Raw genomic sequence first — 15,099 nt, 5'->3', positions numbered from 1 at the left:
GTACATATATTAACAAAACTCCATGAACAATATACTTAAAGAATAGCAAAAAGTTGAATTACTTATATATGGGGTTTAGCATGTCACGTCACAGCAGGTATACTTCACCAGCTACCCCTGCCCAAAAAGAAGAACTTTGCACTGATATGGCCATCCTTCAAAGGCAAACAGAAGAAACGGCCTGTGCCTTGGTATGATTAAGACAGGGGTCAGCATCCTTTTCGGCATGATGTGACATTTCTTATTTTTCTGGTTAACCACTGTGCCAACACCCCCTTTTAATGTATTCTGTATTTAAATGGTACATACATACACATTTTTAAATGATACGATAAAAAACAATTTGATGCTAATAGTTTGTGAATATTTTTTAATAAATAGTTTTTAAACAAAAAAAAAGACTAACAGTGTGCCATATGTGTGTGTGTGACAAGGCCAATGCATTAAAACAGTTCAGTTTAATCACCGTTAATGCGCTGCTTTAACTGATGAGTGCGCGCACACACACACACACCCCACTCGCACACAGAGATCTGAGATCGCGCTGTGCAAAAAGTAAAACTCAGAAGTTCATAAACCTGTCAGTGCTGCCGCGTGACTTTTATTAACCGATACTGAATCGCTACATTATATTTCTCAACAACAAGGGGGTAAAATCGCTGCATTGTTTGCAGTGTTGGAAGTAACGGCGTTTAAGTATAACGGTGTTACTAACGGAGTTGAATTTTCAGTAACAGAGTAATCTAATTTATTACTTTTCCCATCGTTGCAACGCCGTTATTTTTACTGAGAATGTTACGTGTCGCGTTACTACAATTTGGTTGAATAAAGCGCGAGGTGTCATGCTTTGGCTAGTTGCTATTAGGGCTGGGAATCACTGGGTACTTCACGATACGATACGCGATACATTGCTCACGATACGATAATATCTCGATATGGCGATAATCAATATATCATCAGTAATAACTCACAATATATCATGTTTTAAAAAATAAAAAGTTTTTTTTTTAATTAGTAAAATGAGTCTCCATTCATTTATTTTTGGATGAAACAATAACAAAAACAACTTGTGACTTAGTTGCAACAAAACAGTCACAGACACTATTTTAGTGTAACATTGCTGCAATCAGTAGTAATACTATGTCTTCGACAAACGGTGACACCATTTGGGTGCAAAATAGCTGTAAGGCTGAAGACAGATTCAGTGTAAACAATACTATATGATTGTCCTTCATTAACATGAACAGTGACACTGTTAAGTGCAAGAAACATAAACCTTTGGGCTACTGCTTTCAAATAAAAAATAAAATAAATATATCAGGGATAAAGTACATCTAAAATGTACCTAACTTAAAGTGCATCCAAAAATAAACATTTTTCAGAACAAAATAGAAAACAGCTTCATGTGATGTGTTTTATATGTTCATATTTTTCTTGAGAAAGAGGAGTTGGTCAGCATGTTCAGGAGTGAGTGAACTTCTTTGGGCACTGATGATATCTCCTGCAGTTGAAAAGACCCTCTCAGCTGCTACACTGGTCCCAGGAATACACAAATGCATATGGGCCAGCTTGGAAAGGAGAGGGAACACATGTTGCTGAGATTTCCACCACAACAGTGGATCTTCAGTGAGAGGCAGAGAAGGAGCATCTTGATATTGTTTTATCTCCTTCTCTGCAATTGAGGTTGCTGATGTAGAGACATAAGAGGTCTTCTTGAAGGTCTGACCAAGAAGATCAACAAGTGCAGACTTTCTTTTCTTTGCTGTGCAGGTCTCCTCTTCCTCTAAATGCCCCTGAACATCACCACAAGGCACTGGATCATCCTCTTTTAAAGCTGCAGCTTTTGACTGTAGTTTTGCATAAGTGTCTAGCACTTCTTCAGGTGACAGAAATAAAAGGGATTTAAATCTAGGGTCCAGGGCTGAGGACATGCGTAGGAGATCTTTTTCCACCTCTGATTGATATCTCTTTGAAAGGTCTTGATTGATGGCTCCCTTAATCTCTCGAACCAGAGGGGAATCTTCTTTAGAGCTGGTTGTGTCTCGCAGCAGTTGGGCATGAAGAGGAGCAACCACTGAAATGGTGGGATTCTTTTCCTCACACATGATATTTGTTGCCACAAGCATTGGTCTAAATGCTTCCACCATCTCTTCAGCACTTGAGATGTCATTCTCTGTCAGAGCACAGTCAGTCACATTCTTTCTCACCTTAAGAAAAAAAAAAAAAGAAAAGAAGGCAAAATACAATTTATTAATAAAACGTATATAATTATTGTTCTTTATTTTAAAGCAAATAAAGCATGAACTGTATGATGTAATCTAATGTTTTTATTTGGAGTTTATATATACAGTATATACCTTTTTAATATGTATAAAGTATTTATTCATTGTATCAAGCAAGTTTATATCATATGAATTAGTATTTATTTACAAACTTATTAATTGAATACGATAAATTATTCACATTTATTACACATATAGATTACAACTTCTACATTGCAAACTTTTCTTACCTCTGGTGATAAGAGGGCAGCACAGACAGCTGGCTGTTGCTCAAGAAACCTGGAGATCATCTCATAGGCACTATTCCAACGAACAGGCATGTCCGTGATGAGCTTGTGAAGGGGGAGGCCAAGGAGTTTCTGGTTTCTTTTCAGTGCTTCTGCTCCAGTTGTGCTTCGATGAAAGAATGTTGAGATCCTCCTAACTTTGACAAGTACCTTGGTAACAGCAGCTATTTTCAGCGCACGTTGGGATGCAAGATTTAAAACATGAGCAAAACATCTAACATGTTGGTATCCTGTTAAGTCCATTGCTACAAGCATGTTTGATGAATTTTCGGTGACAACCACTGGCTTCTTAGCGTCAAGATTCCACTCCCCCTCTGCGGCTTTCAGTACATCGGCAATGTGTGTCCCAGTGTGCGTTTCGTGCATTGCTCGGGTTTGCAGGACATATGACTTAATTTCCCAGTCTTCGTTTATAAAATGTACAGTGACCGTTATGTAGGAATCTGTGGCTCTCGATGTCCTTCCGTCACACGTGAGCCCCACTCTTTCTGCCGACTCGAGTGCTGACTCAACTTTAGCCCTGGTCTGGTCATAAAGTGCAGGAATCATTTTTTCAGCAAAATATTTCCAAGAGGGAATATCAAAGCGTGGCTCTAAGATATTCATTGAAAAGCAAAACCCTTCGTTCTCCACCTCGCTGTACGGACAGAGCCCTTTACACATGTAAACAGCGATCCCATTTGTGATTGACTTTGCCCTAGCAGAACAAGGTGGTAGCTTTGCCTGGAAAAGGGTGTTTACGTGGGGGTGTGTCGGCTTTGAGCCAGCACCAACCACGGCTTTCTCACAGAGCTCCGGGTGATGCCACGTGAGGTGGCTGTGCATGTTGGTTGTGTTTCCTGTGTAGCGGACTTTTGCAAAGCAGTTCTTGCATATTGCGTAGTCCTTTTCTAGCTTTGCCCCGTCCACACTGTTATAAAATCCAAAGTAAGTCCACACTTTGGATTTAAAATGTTGCTGGAGCGTCCTTTAACTTCTTGCTCTCACTTTTACTTTCCTCGCTTGACTAAGCCATTTCAAGTGTTTGTACGTCTTCTTTTACGCTCACAACACAACAGCCGAACTCGCAACGCGTGCCCCCTATCTACTTCTGGAGAACGGTCAAGGGATAATGAATACTAATAGAGCGCTTTATAACGGCGTTTAAGATCGATACTTGGCAAGAGCGCATTGAGAATCGATCGCGGGAGAAAATATCGCGATATCTCGCCATATCGATATTTTGGCGCACCCCTAGTGGCTATACACATCAGCTGCCTGACACAGTTGCTCACGCTGTCTCACTGCATGCTCTGACAACCACTAAACACAAGACGGCATCAGCGATAATGGAGTCCTCGAACTGGAAGTACTGGTAATTAAATAACTCGATATACATAACTAGAATAACTCGTGTTATTCAGGCGTAGTTGGACGCTTGAACATTTTCAGTTCATACGCTTCATTCACGAGTGAAATTAACTTCACAACAGACGCGAATTCGTGTCATGGGGGGGCTCCGGACTTTGCTGAGTAACTAATTACTTTTACAATGTGGTAACTGAGTTACTAACTCAATTACATTTTGGAGGAAGTAATTTGTAACTGTAAGATGTTTAACAAAGTAAGATGACCAACACTGATTGTTTGTAGAGAGAGACAGATGCAGACAATTTACACCTCTCTCTCTCTCAAAATGGCCATAATGGAGAATTATTTTTAAGTTATTACCTCAAAATGTGCGTCAGTATGCAGTTGTCCCTATTGCTCACGTGCCAGCGATTATTCCTCTGACCCGAATCAGACAAATTAAAGAGTCGATTAGGACTGTGGTTGAAACACGAGCCGAATTCCTCAGAAAGGCAACAGGAAGTCATAAAACATTCTGTGCCACAAGTTGCAAGCAAGATAACCAACCAACCAACTCTTTCACAGACCAGCTTTCAACATTGTACATGTAACATGTAAACATGTAAACCCATGAGAGTTATACACAATATCCTTAAACACTTCCCCCACCTAGCAGTACCAGACTGAAATTCCTAAGGGGGGCCTTTGAACCTCTGGTCTCCACAGAAATCTTTGACAGAGAATGACAAAGAAACTGTCTTTTCTAGATATAAATGGACCAAAATGACTTCTAAATGAATATCAGTCCATCGCTTAACTCCATATTCATTTATATGTAACCCACACATTTGACTATCATGTTTAATCGCTTATTGTGTATGTCTTTTAATAACTATTGGATAGCTTAAGGATACATATTCATGTTTCATATGTATGTGTTTGAATCTGTTAGCTTAAAACAGTTCTGACCATCAGTTATTTGTCAAATGTATCATATTCTTGTTATAGGAATCATGTCCAAAATTACACCCTGCAAGAGCGGGAAAATTCGGACAACATGCTTGATAAGATAACATATGATTTATGATACCCCCGAGCCAAGACAATATCTAATTGGTCAAGACAACATTTGAGGTGTGGCCAACAGGCCAATTTAAATACTTAGGACACCATAAAATTCTCCTTTTAGCTTTTTAGCTTGCGTTAAGCTTTTGCTATTAGTCATGTCTGCTTTTAGCTTTTAGCTTTTGTTAAGCTTTTGCTATTAGTCATGTCTGCTTTTAGCTTGTAACTTTGCTTCCTAGCTTTTGCTTCTAGCCATGCTTTTAGTCATCACTGTTCTTTGAGCACGGTTCCAGCGTGCTTCGGCCTGCACGCCTGCTGCTACTTAGCCACAATGAGAAGAAACACCACCTAGTCTCGTCAAACTTTACTTCTTTTCTTTTCCGTTTGAGAGATTCGTGTTCTAAGTTAAGCTTTGTAACATCGTGTCTCCGAGTCTAACCTCAAGTGCCCGTTAAACTTCAACTTCAGCCAACGCCCAACCACGGGGTTCCCAAGACCTCACTTCAGCGACTACTGAACTTCCATCCAATCAGCGACATCGGGAAACCCCCTTTTCAATGACAACTTTACACAGGAGACCCAAGTACTACCTCCAGACATTTGTACTGGTGTATCTAATATAATTTTAACCTCATTGAGGAACTCGATGCTAGGGTTAATTAAGTGATTGATGGCTGTTCATGTCTATGCAATTTCACGTATTGCTGTAAACTTGGGATTCCACATTTCCATTCTCTTAAACTCATCTTTCCCTAACTTTCGATCTTCCTGCAACTTGTGTAAATGTGTGAGTGCGTGCGTTTATGTGTTAGATTAGTTTATATGTCTTAGATTTATCTAATAAAGCCTTATTCATATTGAAAAGAGAAGTATCTTGTGTTTTGTGCTTACAAGTTAATGTCTTAAACTGCCGATCTTGTTACTGTGCTAATTGATAGTGTTTTCACTATAGTTTGGATATTAATATCCAGCGCAGATTTGATGTTAAACGGCTCATTCAGTGAATCGCAGGGCGTCTCAGTGATCAGCCGTGAAACAGTGATTCTGTTCAAATTGCCTTTAAAATCATAAATGATTCCCTTTGAGCTAAATTGACCTGTTTCCCTTACAGTGCCTGAGAGTTAACATTCTGAACCAAAGATTGTGAAGGGCCTGGTTCAGAGTCCTCAAATCCAGGATTGGTCTGAATTCCCCGCCCTTCTTGGGTACATTGAAATACGGGCTGTAAAACCCCTTCTTCATTACGGCCAGGAGGACAGGCTCGATTGCAGACTTCTCGAAAGAGGGTGCAACCTTCACCCAAAGAACAGCCACATTCTCACCTCTGAGGTATACAGAATGCCCCTGAACTCAAATCCATCGGGAGGGATTGGAAAGGCTTAACCAAGCATCCAGATACCATGCCAACAGTCTCAAAGGAATCATGTTCAACATACCTCAAGCAGGGTAACTGCAGCTGAGTGGACTGGAAAGTGTTGTGGTACAAGGTGAAACGTCCTGTAAAACACTCCGCACCTTGTCTGCTGGGTCTGTCACAATTAGCCACCGACGACGGATGAGGCAACATGAGTTCACCAGCATGAGTACTGTTGCCTGAGTGATAGACCCTTTGCATCTGAATGTGAGGAGACCGAGTGTCTGTGTCCAAACATATTCTGATGCATGGTTTCAACATCTGGTCATCGCAAATGGGAGGGCCAAAAATACTGTGCGAGACCCAGGCTTCCAGCATCTCAGCCAGGTTAAACCACAGGTGGCATTTCTGAACCACCAAAGAGGGCATCACCCTCCTCAGAGCCAGCACCATTACTTCGTAGTCTGGAGGGCATAGTCAGTCGCTGAATGCAGTTCCTGTAGTACCTCTGGGTTTAGGCCACCATCGTGCATCTCTTTCAACGCTTTGGCCTAGCAGACCTACAGGATGGGCATAAAGTGCAGTGTGGATGCAACTTGTCCAGAAGCCGGATAGGACTACGCCACTAGAGATGAAGAGATCCAAGTCCTGGATGGGAGTCTCAGGCGGCCCTGCTAGGTGGTGCCGTTTTGCAGGCAAAGATGCACCACAATTGCTCTCTCCACCTGGGGAACCTCCGTATATAACCTCTTGCTGGATGCCCATCGAGGGTGTGAAAGTTAAAAGAGTTGTGCTGATTTAGTCAGATCCTCGTGCACGTCCAGAAAGAAAGGAACCAAGACCAAGCATGGCCTAGTATTGTGCACAGCACCCAGAATCCATTCATCCAGAGTTTGGTGCATGGTGGGGGGCGCACAATGTTGCGGCCTCATACCCAGAGGAAGAGCAAGCAGCCACGGTGACTCTGGATCTTTTGGCGAAGAACCCGAGCCACGAGCACAATGTGCTGATGGGAAGTACCTTGCAAGTGGGGCACAAACCATCCACAAATGCTGCCTCAGCGTGAGCATGGTCCAAACACTGAACACAACAATCGTGCCAGTCCTCTTTCGAAACGTTCCACACAATTCAAAAAACAATTCCACCCGTGTAGCCATTTCATAGAAATTTTACTCTTTTAGAGGAAATTTGCTGTTCTAGAGATCACCTTTGAAGCACCCAGGGGTACTCTTATAACACTTATCTGTGTACGAGTAGGGAGAGACCACTGACCGTGCTTTAAATCCAACAATGGGAAGTCGTGGTCAAATGGTTATAGAGTCGGATTCACAATCAAAAGGTTGTGAGTTCGAGTCTCGGGCCAGCAGGAATTGTAGGTGGGGGGAGTGCATGTACAGTTCTCTCTCCACCTTCAATACCATGACTTAGGTGCCCTTGAGCAAGGCACCGAACCCCCAACTGCTCCCCGGGCGCCGCAGCATAAATGGCTGCCCACTGCTCAGGGTGTGTGTTCACAGTGTGTGTGTGTGTGTGTTCACTGCTCTGTGTGTGTGCACTTCGGATGGGTTAAAAGCAGAGCACGAATTCTGAGTATGGGTCACCATACTTGGCTGTAGGTCACGTCACTTTCACAATGTGGAATCAAGAGGTGAACAACTTTTCTGTGAGAGATGCTGCATTCGGCTCCGAAAAAAGAATGAGTAAACAGACGCCATGCTGGCCTATTTATACCTGGATGTCCCGGGCATGGCCAGCTATGCAAATATTGCACACCCAATTTCATTGGCCTTTTCTTTGGCCAAGTGTTGAGCGACCCAAGAGCGACCCCTAGTGACCACCAGTCTGACAAACTTATGTGCACCCCTGATTATAATGTCTGTTTAGTTTTTTAGTTTTTTCGTACAGTATAACATTAATCCTTAGTAAGTTATTACAGTAGCACATACCAAAATACTGCAGACCACAAAAAGTTGCGTAAGGAGGTAAGACTTCCCTAATCATCTACTAATTATGTGTGTTTAATTGCAGAACCTAGCTGCTAATTACTTTCTTGTCTTTAGAAGCAGTAAGGAACTGCTTAATTTTTCCCAGACTGTTTCTTTATTCTGTCCTTCCTTTTTTGTTGAATAAATAATGAATACAGTGACATTTGTTGTGTTGTCTCTTATTTGAGGCTACATTTCTGTAATTATGAATTACCAGACAATAGTTGATTTATGCTCTTACAAACAAAACCACTGAAATGAAACAGAATGAGCTTTGTTTTTCCAGTTGTGCCAAGTCCAAACTTCTATTACATGAAATTGGAGCACTGCTAGCATATTGAATATTTGTGAGTTAATAATATTAAAGTGACTTGGAGTCATGCCAGACTGGGTCAGGGATCGAACCCCAGAGATATCCACAGCCTGCCTGCCCAGAACATCACACATGTTAATCAAAGGCATCCTTTAATGAACGAGTGAAATGCTACTCAAAGGCTAGCTGAGAAGTTTACTTAAAGCTGTTTGCTGAAAAAAGATTCTAAAATTATGTATGTTGTCTGTAGTCCTAGAAATAAAAATGTTTGGTCATCTTTCACAAAAAGTGAACTTAAGTTTTGCCAAGAGACAGTGTTCCTGCCAAATAAGATCATCACAGAAAATAATGAAGTACAATAATATGTAGCTGAGATTATCCTGTCTCTTGCATGTAAACAAGCAGTACTACCAGTTAAACATGCAGAATAGTTAGAGCAGGGGATAATTTTGACCAAACAGCATATTTAGTGTAGACCACTCTAGAATAAACTGCTTTAACCAGTCTAAAGTGGTTATAGTTGGTTTCAATGTTTTTTTTTTTCATGGTGTCAGAAGTGTTTTGCCCAGGTAAATCAGCATAAACTGGACCTCAACTAATTCAGCTTGCACCAGCTGTTTAAGACCTACAAATCACCTGGTATAAGCTGTTGTTTCAGCAGAAGACTTAGGCAGAATATCTCACTCAAGTATGATATGATAGATAATGCATACAGAAAGCACACCTATACCTGTCAGGAGAAACGGGCTGGATTCAGTTGCGGGTTTACACAGCTTTATTGAAAACAGATGAAACAAGGCAGATGAGTATCGTTCCACAGCTTAACTCGTTCGACAGCTGAGACCCAGAGAAATGAGATCTGAAATCTTCTAGGAGTACTGCATTTGTGCTGGAGCCTGAAGACAAGACAAGGTGAGGACACAGACCAGCTCGAGCTATTGCTAAGAGTTACAACAGTCTGGCAATGAACAGAGAAACACAGGGAATTATAAAGGGAAAAAATTAGAAGAACATTGAGAACATGTGGCGAACAATTAACGTTAACAACAGAGAAACAAGGAGGGCGGGGAAAACTCAAATCGAACAGGCAGACGCAGTGAGCTGTCAAACCATCCAAACACAAATTCACAACCCCAAAAGGCAGGTGATTAGCCCCGAACCCTGACAGTACCCCCACTCCCAGGAGCGTCACCTGACGCTCCAGGAAGGAGCCTGCCTCTGTGAGTTTGACAAGACAAACAGAAACAACCTTTAAGGACAGGACAAAACAGAAAGGATAGCCCCTTCAGATGGCTGACAACTAGCAGGAGCATCCTCCGAGGGACTCGTCAGAAGCAACTGACAGCTGGTCTGGTATGATCTCGTGGTCGCAACCTCTAGCAGGAACAACCTCTGCTGGCTTGACAAGGCAAACAGGAACACATCTCCACGGCCATGACCCAACTGGAAAAAGACGACCTCAGGACATAACAGGACCGACAGGAACATTTTACATGACCATAACTTGACAGGCAGGAACACTGTCTAAGGCCATGACCCAACTGGCAGGAATGACCTCTGTAGGTCTGACAGGACAGGCAGGAACACTTTACATGGCCCAGATGTGACAGGTAGGAACAACACTTGAGGACTTGACAATACAGGAACCATCTCTATGGCCAAACAGACAAAGTAGGTAGGGGCAACCTCTGAAGGTGTGATCTCTGGACACTTGACAGCATCTGTGGACATGACAGGAGTGATCTCTGGGGACTTGACAACGTCTGTAAACGAAACAGGAGTGACCACGGGGGACTTGACATACAACTGACAGGAACATTTTCTGTGGGCTTGACAGGCATTAGGATTGCCATCGTAAACCGGAGGATTGTTTGGCATAGGGTTCGGAATAGTGGGACACCTGGCTCGTCGCCTCTCACTGAAGGCTATCCACCTGTGTGAGGAGTTCGGAGACTCGGGCACTAAGAGCATCCACATCCTGCGCGATGGTGTTAGAGCGTGCGCAATTTCTAAATGCCTTTATAGCACGATTTTCCACGGCCCTGACCTTCAGCAGTATGCTATCCAATCCAATCTGAATGCAACGCGGCTAGATCGAGAACATGACAGACTGGGCATGTGCCTAACTCCAGGTTCACACACTGTCTGTGATAGGCCTTTTTTCCAAGCCCATGTTAACGGATAGGCGTTCACACTGCACGAGGTAAAAGGCTATAAAAAAAACGTGCGAAAATAATTAATATCTAGCACGAGCATAGAGAGAGCTGTGAGTGCACATGACGCAGTGAGAGGAGACATGTTTTAAGTGCACACACTCTCTCCGGGCGAGAACATCGTGTATCTGAGCAAGCACGTCTGGTTTTGTGACAGAGCAAAGGAAATCTGCATGCGAACAGATAGATTCGCGCTCGTAAATTATTTTAATGTGCTTTCTTTTTTTTTTATAACTGAAGTCTTTATTTATTTGTAACATTTTTTAATTAAATAAAACCAAAACACCCATAACAAAAAAAAGACAAAAAAATCAAAACATCTTCCAAACACATGCTTAATTCACATTTACATTTCGGGCCTGTTATCAATAATCACTACAGACATACACACATGCAAAAATAAGAAGGTACAATAAAATCAAATTATAAAGTGCTTATACATGTAACACCACAAAAATAATAGACTTCGCAAAAGAGAAGTGCACTAAACAATAAAAAATCCATCAATCTCAGTCAAAAACCCGTCCCCAAGATTTGTCAAAACCCTCCAAATCATCATTAATCCTGGCCAAGAATTTTTCATATGACACAATTTTCAGCATATTTTCCTTCCACCTGTTAAACTCTGGAGGAGATGGATCCTTCCACACACTGAGAATCACTCGAGCAGCTGTAGTCACCCCCACTTTTATAACCACAAAATCATATTTCAAAACTCCTGGTAACACAGACTGATCCCCTAATAAGCACAATCTTGGTGACATGGGTATTGTCAAGCCGATCCACCTTCCTATACTGTCCAGTACTCTTTGCCAAAAGGGGTAAACTGTCCCACATTCCCAAATAGCATGCAGAAATGTCCCTGGATCTGAGCTGCATTTCCAGCATATATTATTAGGCATAATTCCCATTCTGTTAAGTTTAGAAGGAGTGAAGTACCATTTATGTATTAATTTGTACTGAGTAAATTTACCCCTGGCCTCTCTTATATATTTATTGGAATGTGACAGAACTTTGCACCAATCTTCTTTACTAATGACACAGCTCAGATCTCTCTGCCAGATGGTCCTCAAATTTTCACATATCTCTTTTTTTAAATTGTTAAATAATTTGTAGAAAACAGCTGCTCTATGTGCTGTACCAGACAGTTTTAAAAACTCCACCACTGCATTTGTGCTTTGAGTAAAGTTCCCTTTGGTAATACAATCCCTTATTTGTAAATATTTCCAAAAATTATTTTCCCTAGTCAGACCATATTTTTGGGTTATTTCAACAAAGGTCATAAACACTCCCTCTGAATAAAGATCGCTTATCCTGTGTATGCCTTTGATTAGCCATTCATTCCAACATACAGTTTTTTTCCCAATCTGTGCAGCAGAGTTGTTCCATAACGAGGCATAGGGTTGTCTTAAATGAGATGCTCCACAAATCTTGTGTACCTCTACCCATACAGCTTTAGAATACATGAGTACCGGGTTATGATGAAAGTCCTTTCCATTATTAGCTGATCCCTGTGAGAGAATGTCCATGGGCGTAAAAGGGCTCACTAGTTCCTGTTCAATCTTGATCCAGCTCAGTTCAGAGTCCAACCCTGTCCAGTGTTTGACCAGCCTTGACATCTCAAATGCTAAATTATACAGTTTCACATTTGGAAGAGCCATTCCCCCAATGTCTCTAGGGGCCCACATTTTTTTTATATTAACTCTTGGCTTCTTCTTGTTCCACAGAAAATCTTTAATTATCTTCTCAAATTGACTAAATATATGTGAAGGAATTCTTACAGGTAACATCATGGAAACATAATTGAACTGCGGGGCCACCACCATTTTAATCACATTAATTTTACCCCATAATGTAAGATTCAATTTTCCCCATTTATCCAGATTTGTTTTTATTTTTAGGAGGAGAGGTTCCATATTTGAAAGCATAATGTCTTCTAAGTTTGGGTTTAATAATATTCCTAAGTACTTCATACCTGAAGGTAAACACTTGAAATTGAATGTAGTAATATACCTAGAATGGCATGATGCTGAAAGCGGCATGCCTTCCGATTTGTACCAATTTATTTTATAACCTGACAACCTTGAAAATGACTCAACACATGAGAGCAACGCCGGTAAAGATTGCATGGGATCTGTTAACACTGCTAAGATGTCGTCAGCATACAGAAACAACTTGTGTTCCGTACCCCCTGCGTGAACACCTCTGATATCTGTATTAGCGCGAATAGCTAGAGCCAGTGGTTCCAGAAATATCGTGAAGAGCAGTGGGGACAAAGAACACCCTTGACGGGTCCCACGTGAGAGATGGAAAAAGTCTGACATCAATCCATTTGTCAAAACTGCTGCCCTCGGACAGGAATATATAGTTTTCACCCATCTACAAAATCCAGGCCCGATCCCGAACCTTAAAAGGGCTTCCCTAAGAAAGCCCCATTCTACCCGATCAAAGGCCTTCTCCGCATCCAAGGAGAAGGCCGCCACCGGATCTAGACTAGATTTACTTTTGTGTATAAGATGGATAAGTCTTCTCATATTATCACCCGAACACCTATTCTAAATAAAACCAACTTGATCCCCATTGATAATGTCTGGCAATATCTTATCCAAGCGGGAGGCTAAAACCTTAGTCAGAATCTTACAATCAACTCCTAAAAGGCTTACTGGTCGGTAATTCGCTGGATCTGAAATATCCCTATCCTTTTTAGGAATAAGGGAGATTAGTGCATCATTAAATGTACCTGGTAAGGAGCCTATTTCTAGTGCCTCAAGATAAACTTTATGCAAGACTGGAGCCAAAATATCAATATATTTCTTATAATATTCAATCGGGAAGCCATCCAAACCTGGTGACTTCCCATTTTTCATTAATGAAATAGCAGCTCTGACCTCTTCTTCCGTTATAGGTGCATCCAGACTTCTTTTTTGTTCACTAGAGAGAGTTGGTAATTGTAGACCTGAAAAAAATGTCTCCATCTCCTCCTCATTAAGCGCACCAGCAGAAGTATACAAATCTTGATAGAATGACTTGAAAATTGAATTTATTTCCTTTGATGAGGTTACCACTTGGTTATCTTTTTTAATCATTGATATATTGTTTAGGTTATCTTGCTGCTTCAGTTGTCTCGCTAATAATCTACCATTCTTTTCACCACCTTCATAAAATTTAGTTCTAAGCCTAAATAAGGCATATTCAGCCTTTTTATTATAAACATCATTTAACTGATATTTTAATTTACAAATATTCTGGTATTTATCATTTGAATATTGTTTTGCCAAATCCTTCTCCAGTTCACGTATTTCTTTTTCCAAAGTTTTTTCTCTTTCTAAATTACTTTTTTTAAATTGTGTCGCATATGCAATTATCTTTCCTCTTATATATGCTTTGGACGCTTCCCAAACTGTGGCTACTTTATCTGTGGAACCCATATTTATTTCAAAGAAAAATTTCAGATCCTTTGTTAACTCCTCACTAAACATTTTATTTTGCAACAACATAGTGTTGAGCCTCCAGCGACCCCTCTTTGTTTTATCCGTGTTCAAATCGATTTGTAACTCTACTGTGGCATGATCACTAATGGCAATGGTTCCAATCTCACAACCTACCACTGCCTCTACCAGAGACTTTGATATTAAGACGAAATCTATCCTTGAATATGTTTTATGACAATTAAAATAAAATGTATATTCCCTTGAACTAGGATTAACTATTCTCCAAATGTCTACTAGGCTCAGATCCTCCGTCAGCAAATGAATAGCCTCTCTGTCCCTGGGTGAAGACCTACCCCTGGGGTTACTCTTGTCAATTATCCCATCCATCACCTGGTTGAAATCTCCGGCCAATATAACCTGCCCTTCACGATCACCTATTATCTTGTTAATTCCATGGAAAAAATCTGGCTCCTCTTTATTAGGTGCATAAATATTACACAAAATTGTTCGAACCCCGTTAATTAAAGCTTCCAAACATATAATGCGCCCTTCCTTATCATTATATTTTTTCAGCATCACAAAGCTTAAATTTTTATTAATAAGGATCAAAACACCATTTTGTTTGCTTGAATATGAACTATGAAAGACGGTGCCCACCCAATCTCTTTTAAACTTTTTTGCCTCCTCCTCTCCTACAATGTGAGATTCCTGGATAAATGCTATATCTGTATTTTTAGATTTTAAGTATGTCAGAACCTTCCTCCTTTTAACTGGGTTCCCACATCCTTTTATGTTCCATGATATTATTTTAATATACCTATTCATCTCTTTCTATAAAAA

General features: G+C 40.9%; 1 protein-coding gene across 2 annotated transcripts; it reads right to left on the bottom strand.

Moving 5' to 3' along the window:
- Nucleotides 1-868: 868 nt before the first annotated feature.
- Nucleotides 869-3,571, bottom strand: LOC132140350 (E3 SUMO-protein ligase ZBED1-like). Of its 2 annotated transcripts, XM_059549144.1 has the most exons (3): nucleotides 2,513-3,571; nucleotides 1,398-2,207; nucleotides 869-1,345 (listed from the first exon to the last, which is right to left on the bottom strand). In XM_059549144.1, exons 1-2 carry the CDS (start codon nucleotides 3,392-3,394, stop codon nucleotides 1,416-1,418), a joined length of 1,674 nt encoding a protein of 557 aa, XP_059405127.1. In that variant the 5' UTR covers nucleotides 3,395-3,571; the 3' UTR covers nucleotides 869-1,345; nucleotides 1,398-1,415. The 2 variants fall into 2 exon arrangements, with proteins under 2 accessions (XP_059405127.1, XP_059405126.1); XM_059549143.1 differs by having other exon boundaries at nucleotides 869-2,207; nucleotides 2,513-3,570.
- Between the last annotated feature and the right edge of the window lie 11,528 nt (nucleotides 3,572-15,099).

This window comes from Carassius carassius, chromosome 5 (genome assembly GCF_963082965.1).
Source record: "Carassius carassius chromosome 5, fCarCar2.1, whole genome shotgun sequence".
Lineage (NCBI taxonomy): Eukaryota > Metazoa > Chordata > Actinopteri > Cypriniformes > Cyprinidae > Carassius > Carassius carassius.
Note: the sequence above shows the minus strand (reverse complement) of the source record. Positions and strands in the feature narration are given on the sequence as shown.

Coding starts and splice junctions, on each gene's coding strand:
- LOC132140350 (XM_059549144.1), bottom strand. CDS start 3,394: ATGCACAGCCACCTCACGTGGCATCACCCGGAGCTCTGTGAGAAAGCC. Junction 2,208..2,512: donor CTGCCCTCTTATCACCAGAG/GTAAGAAAAGTT, acceptor TTTTTTCTTAAG/GTGAGAAAGAATGTGACTGA.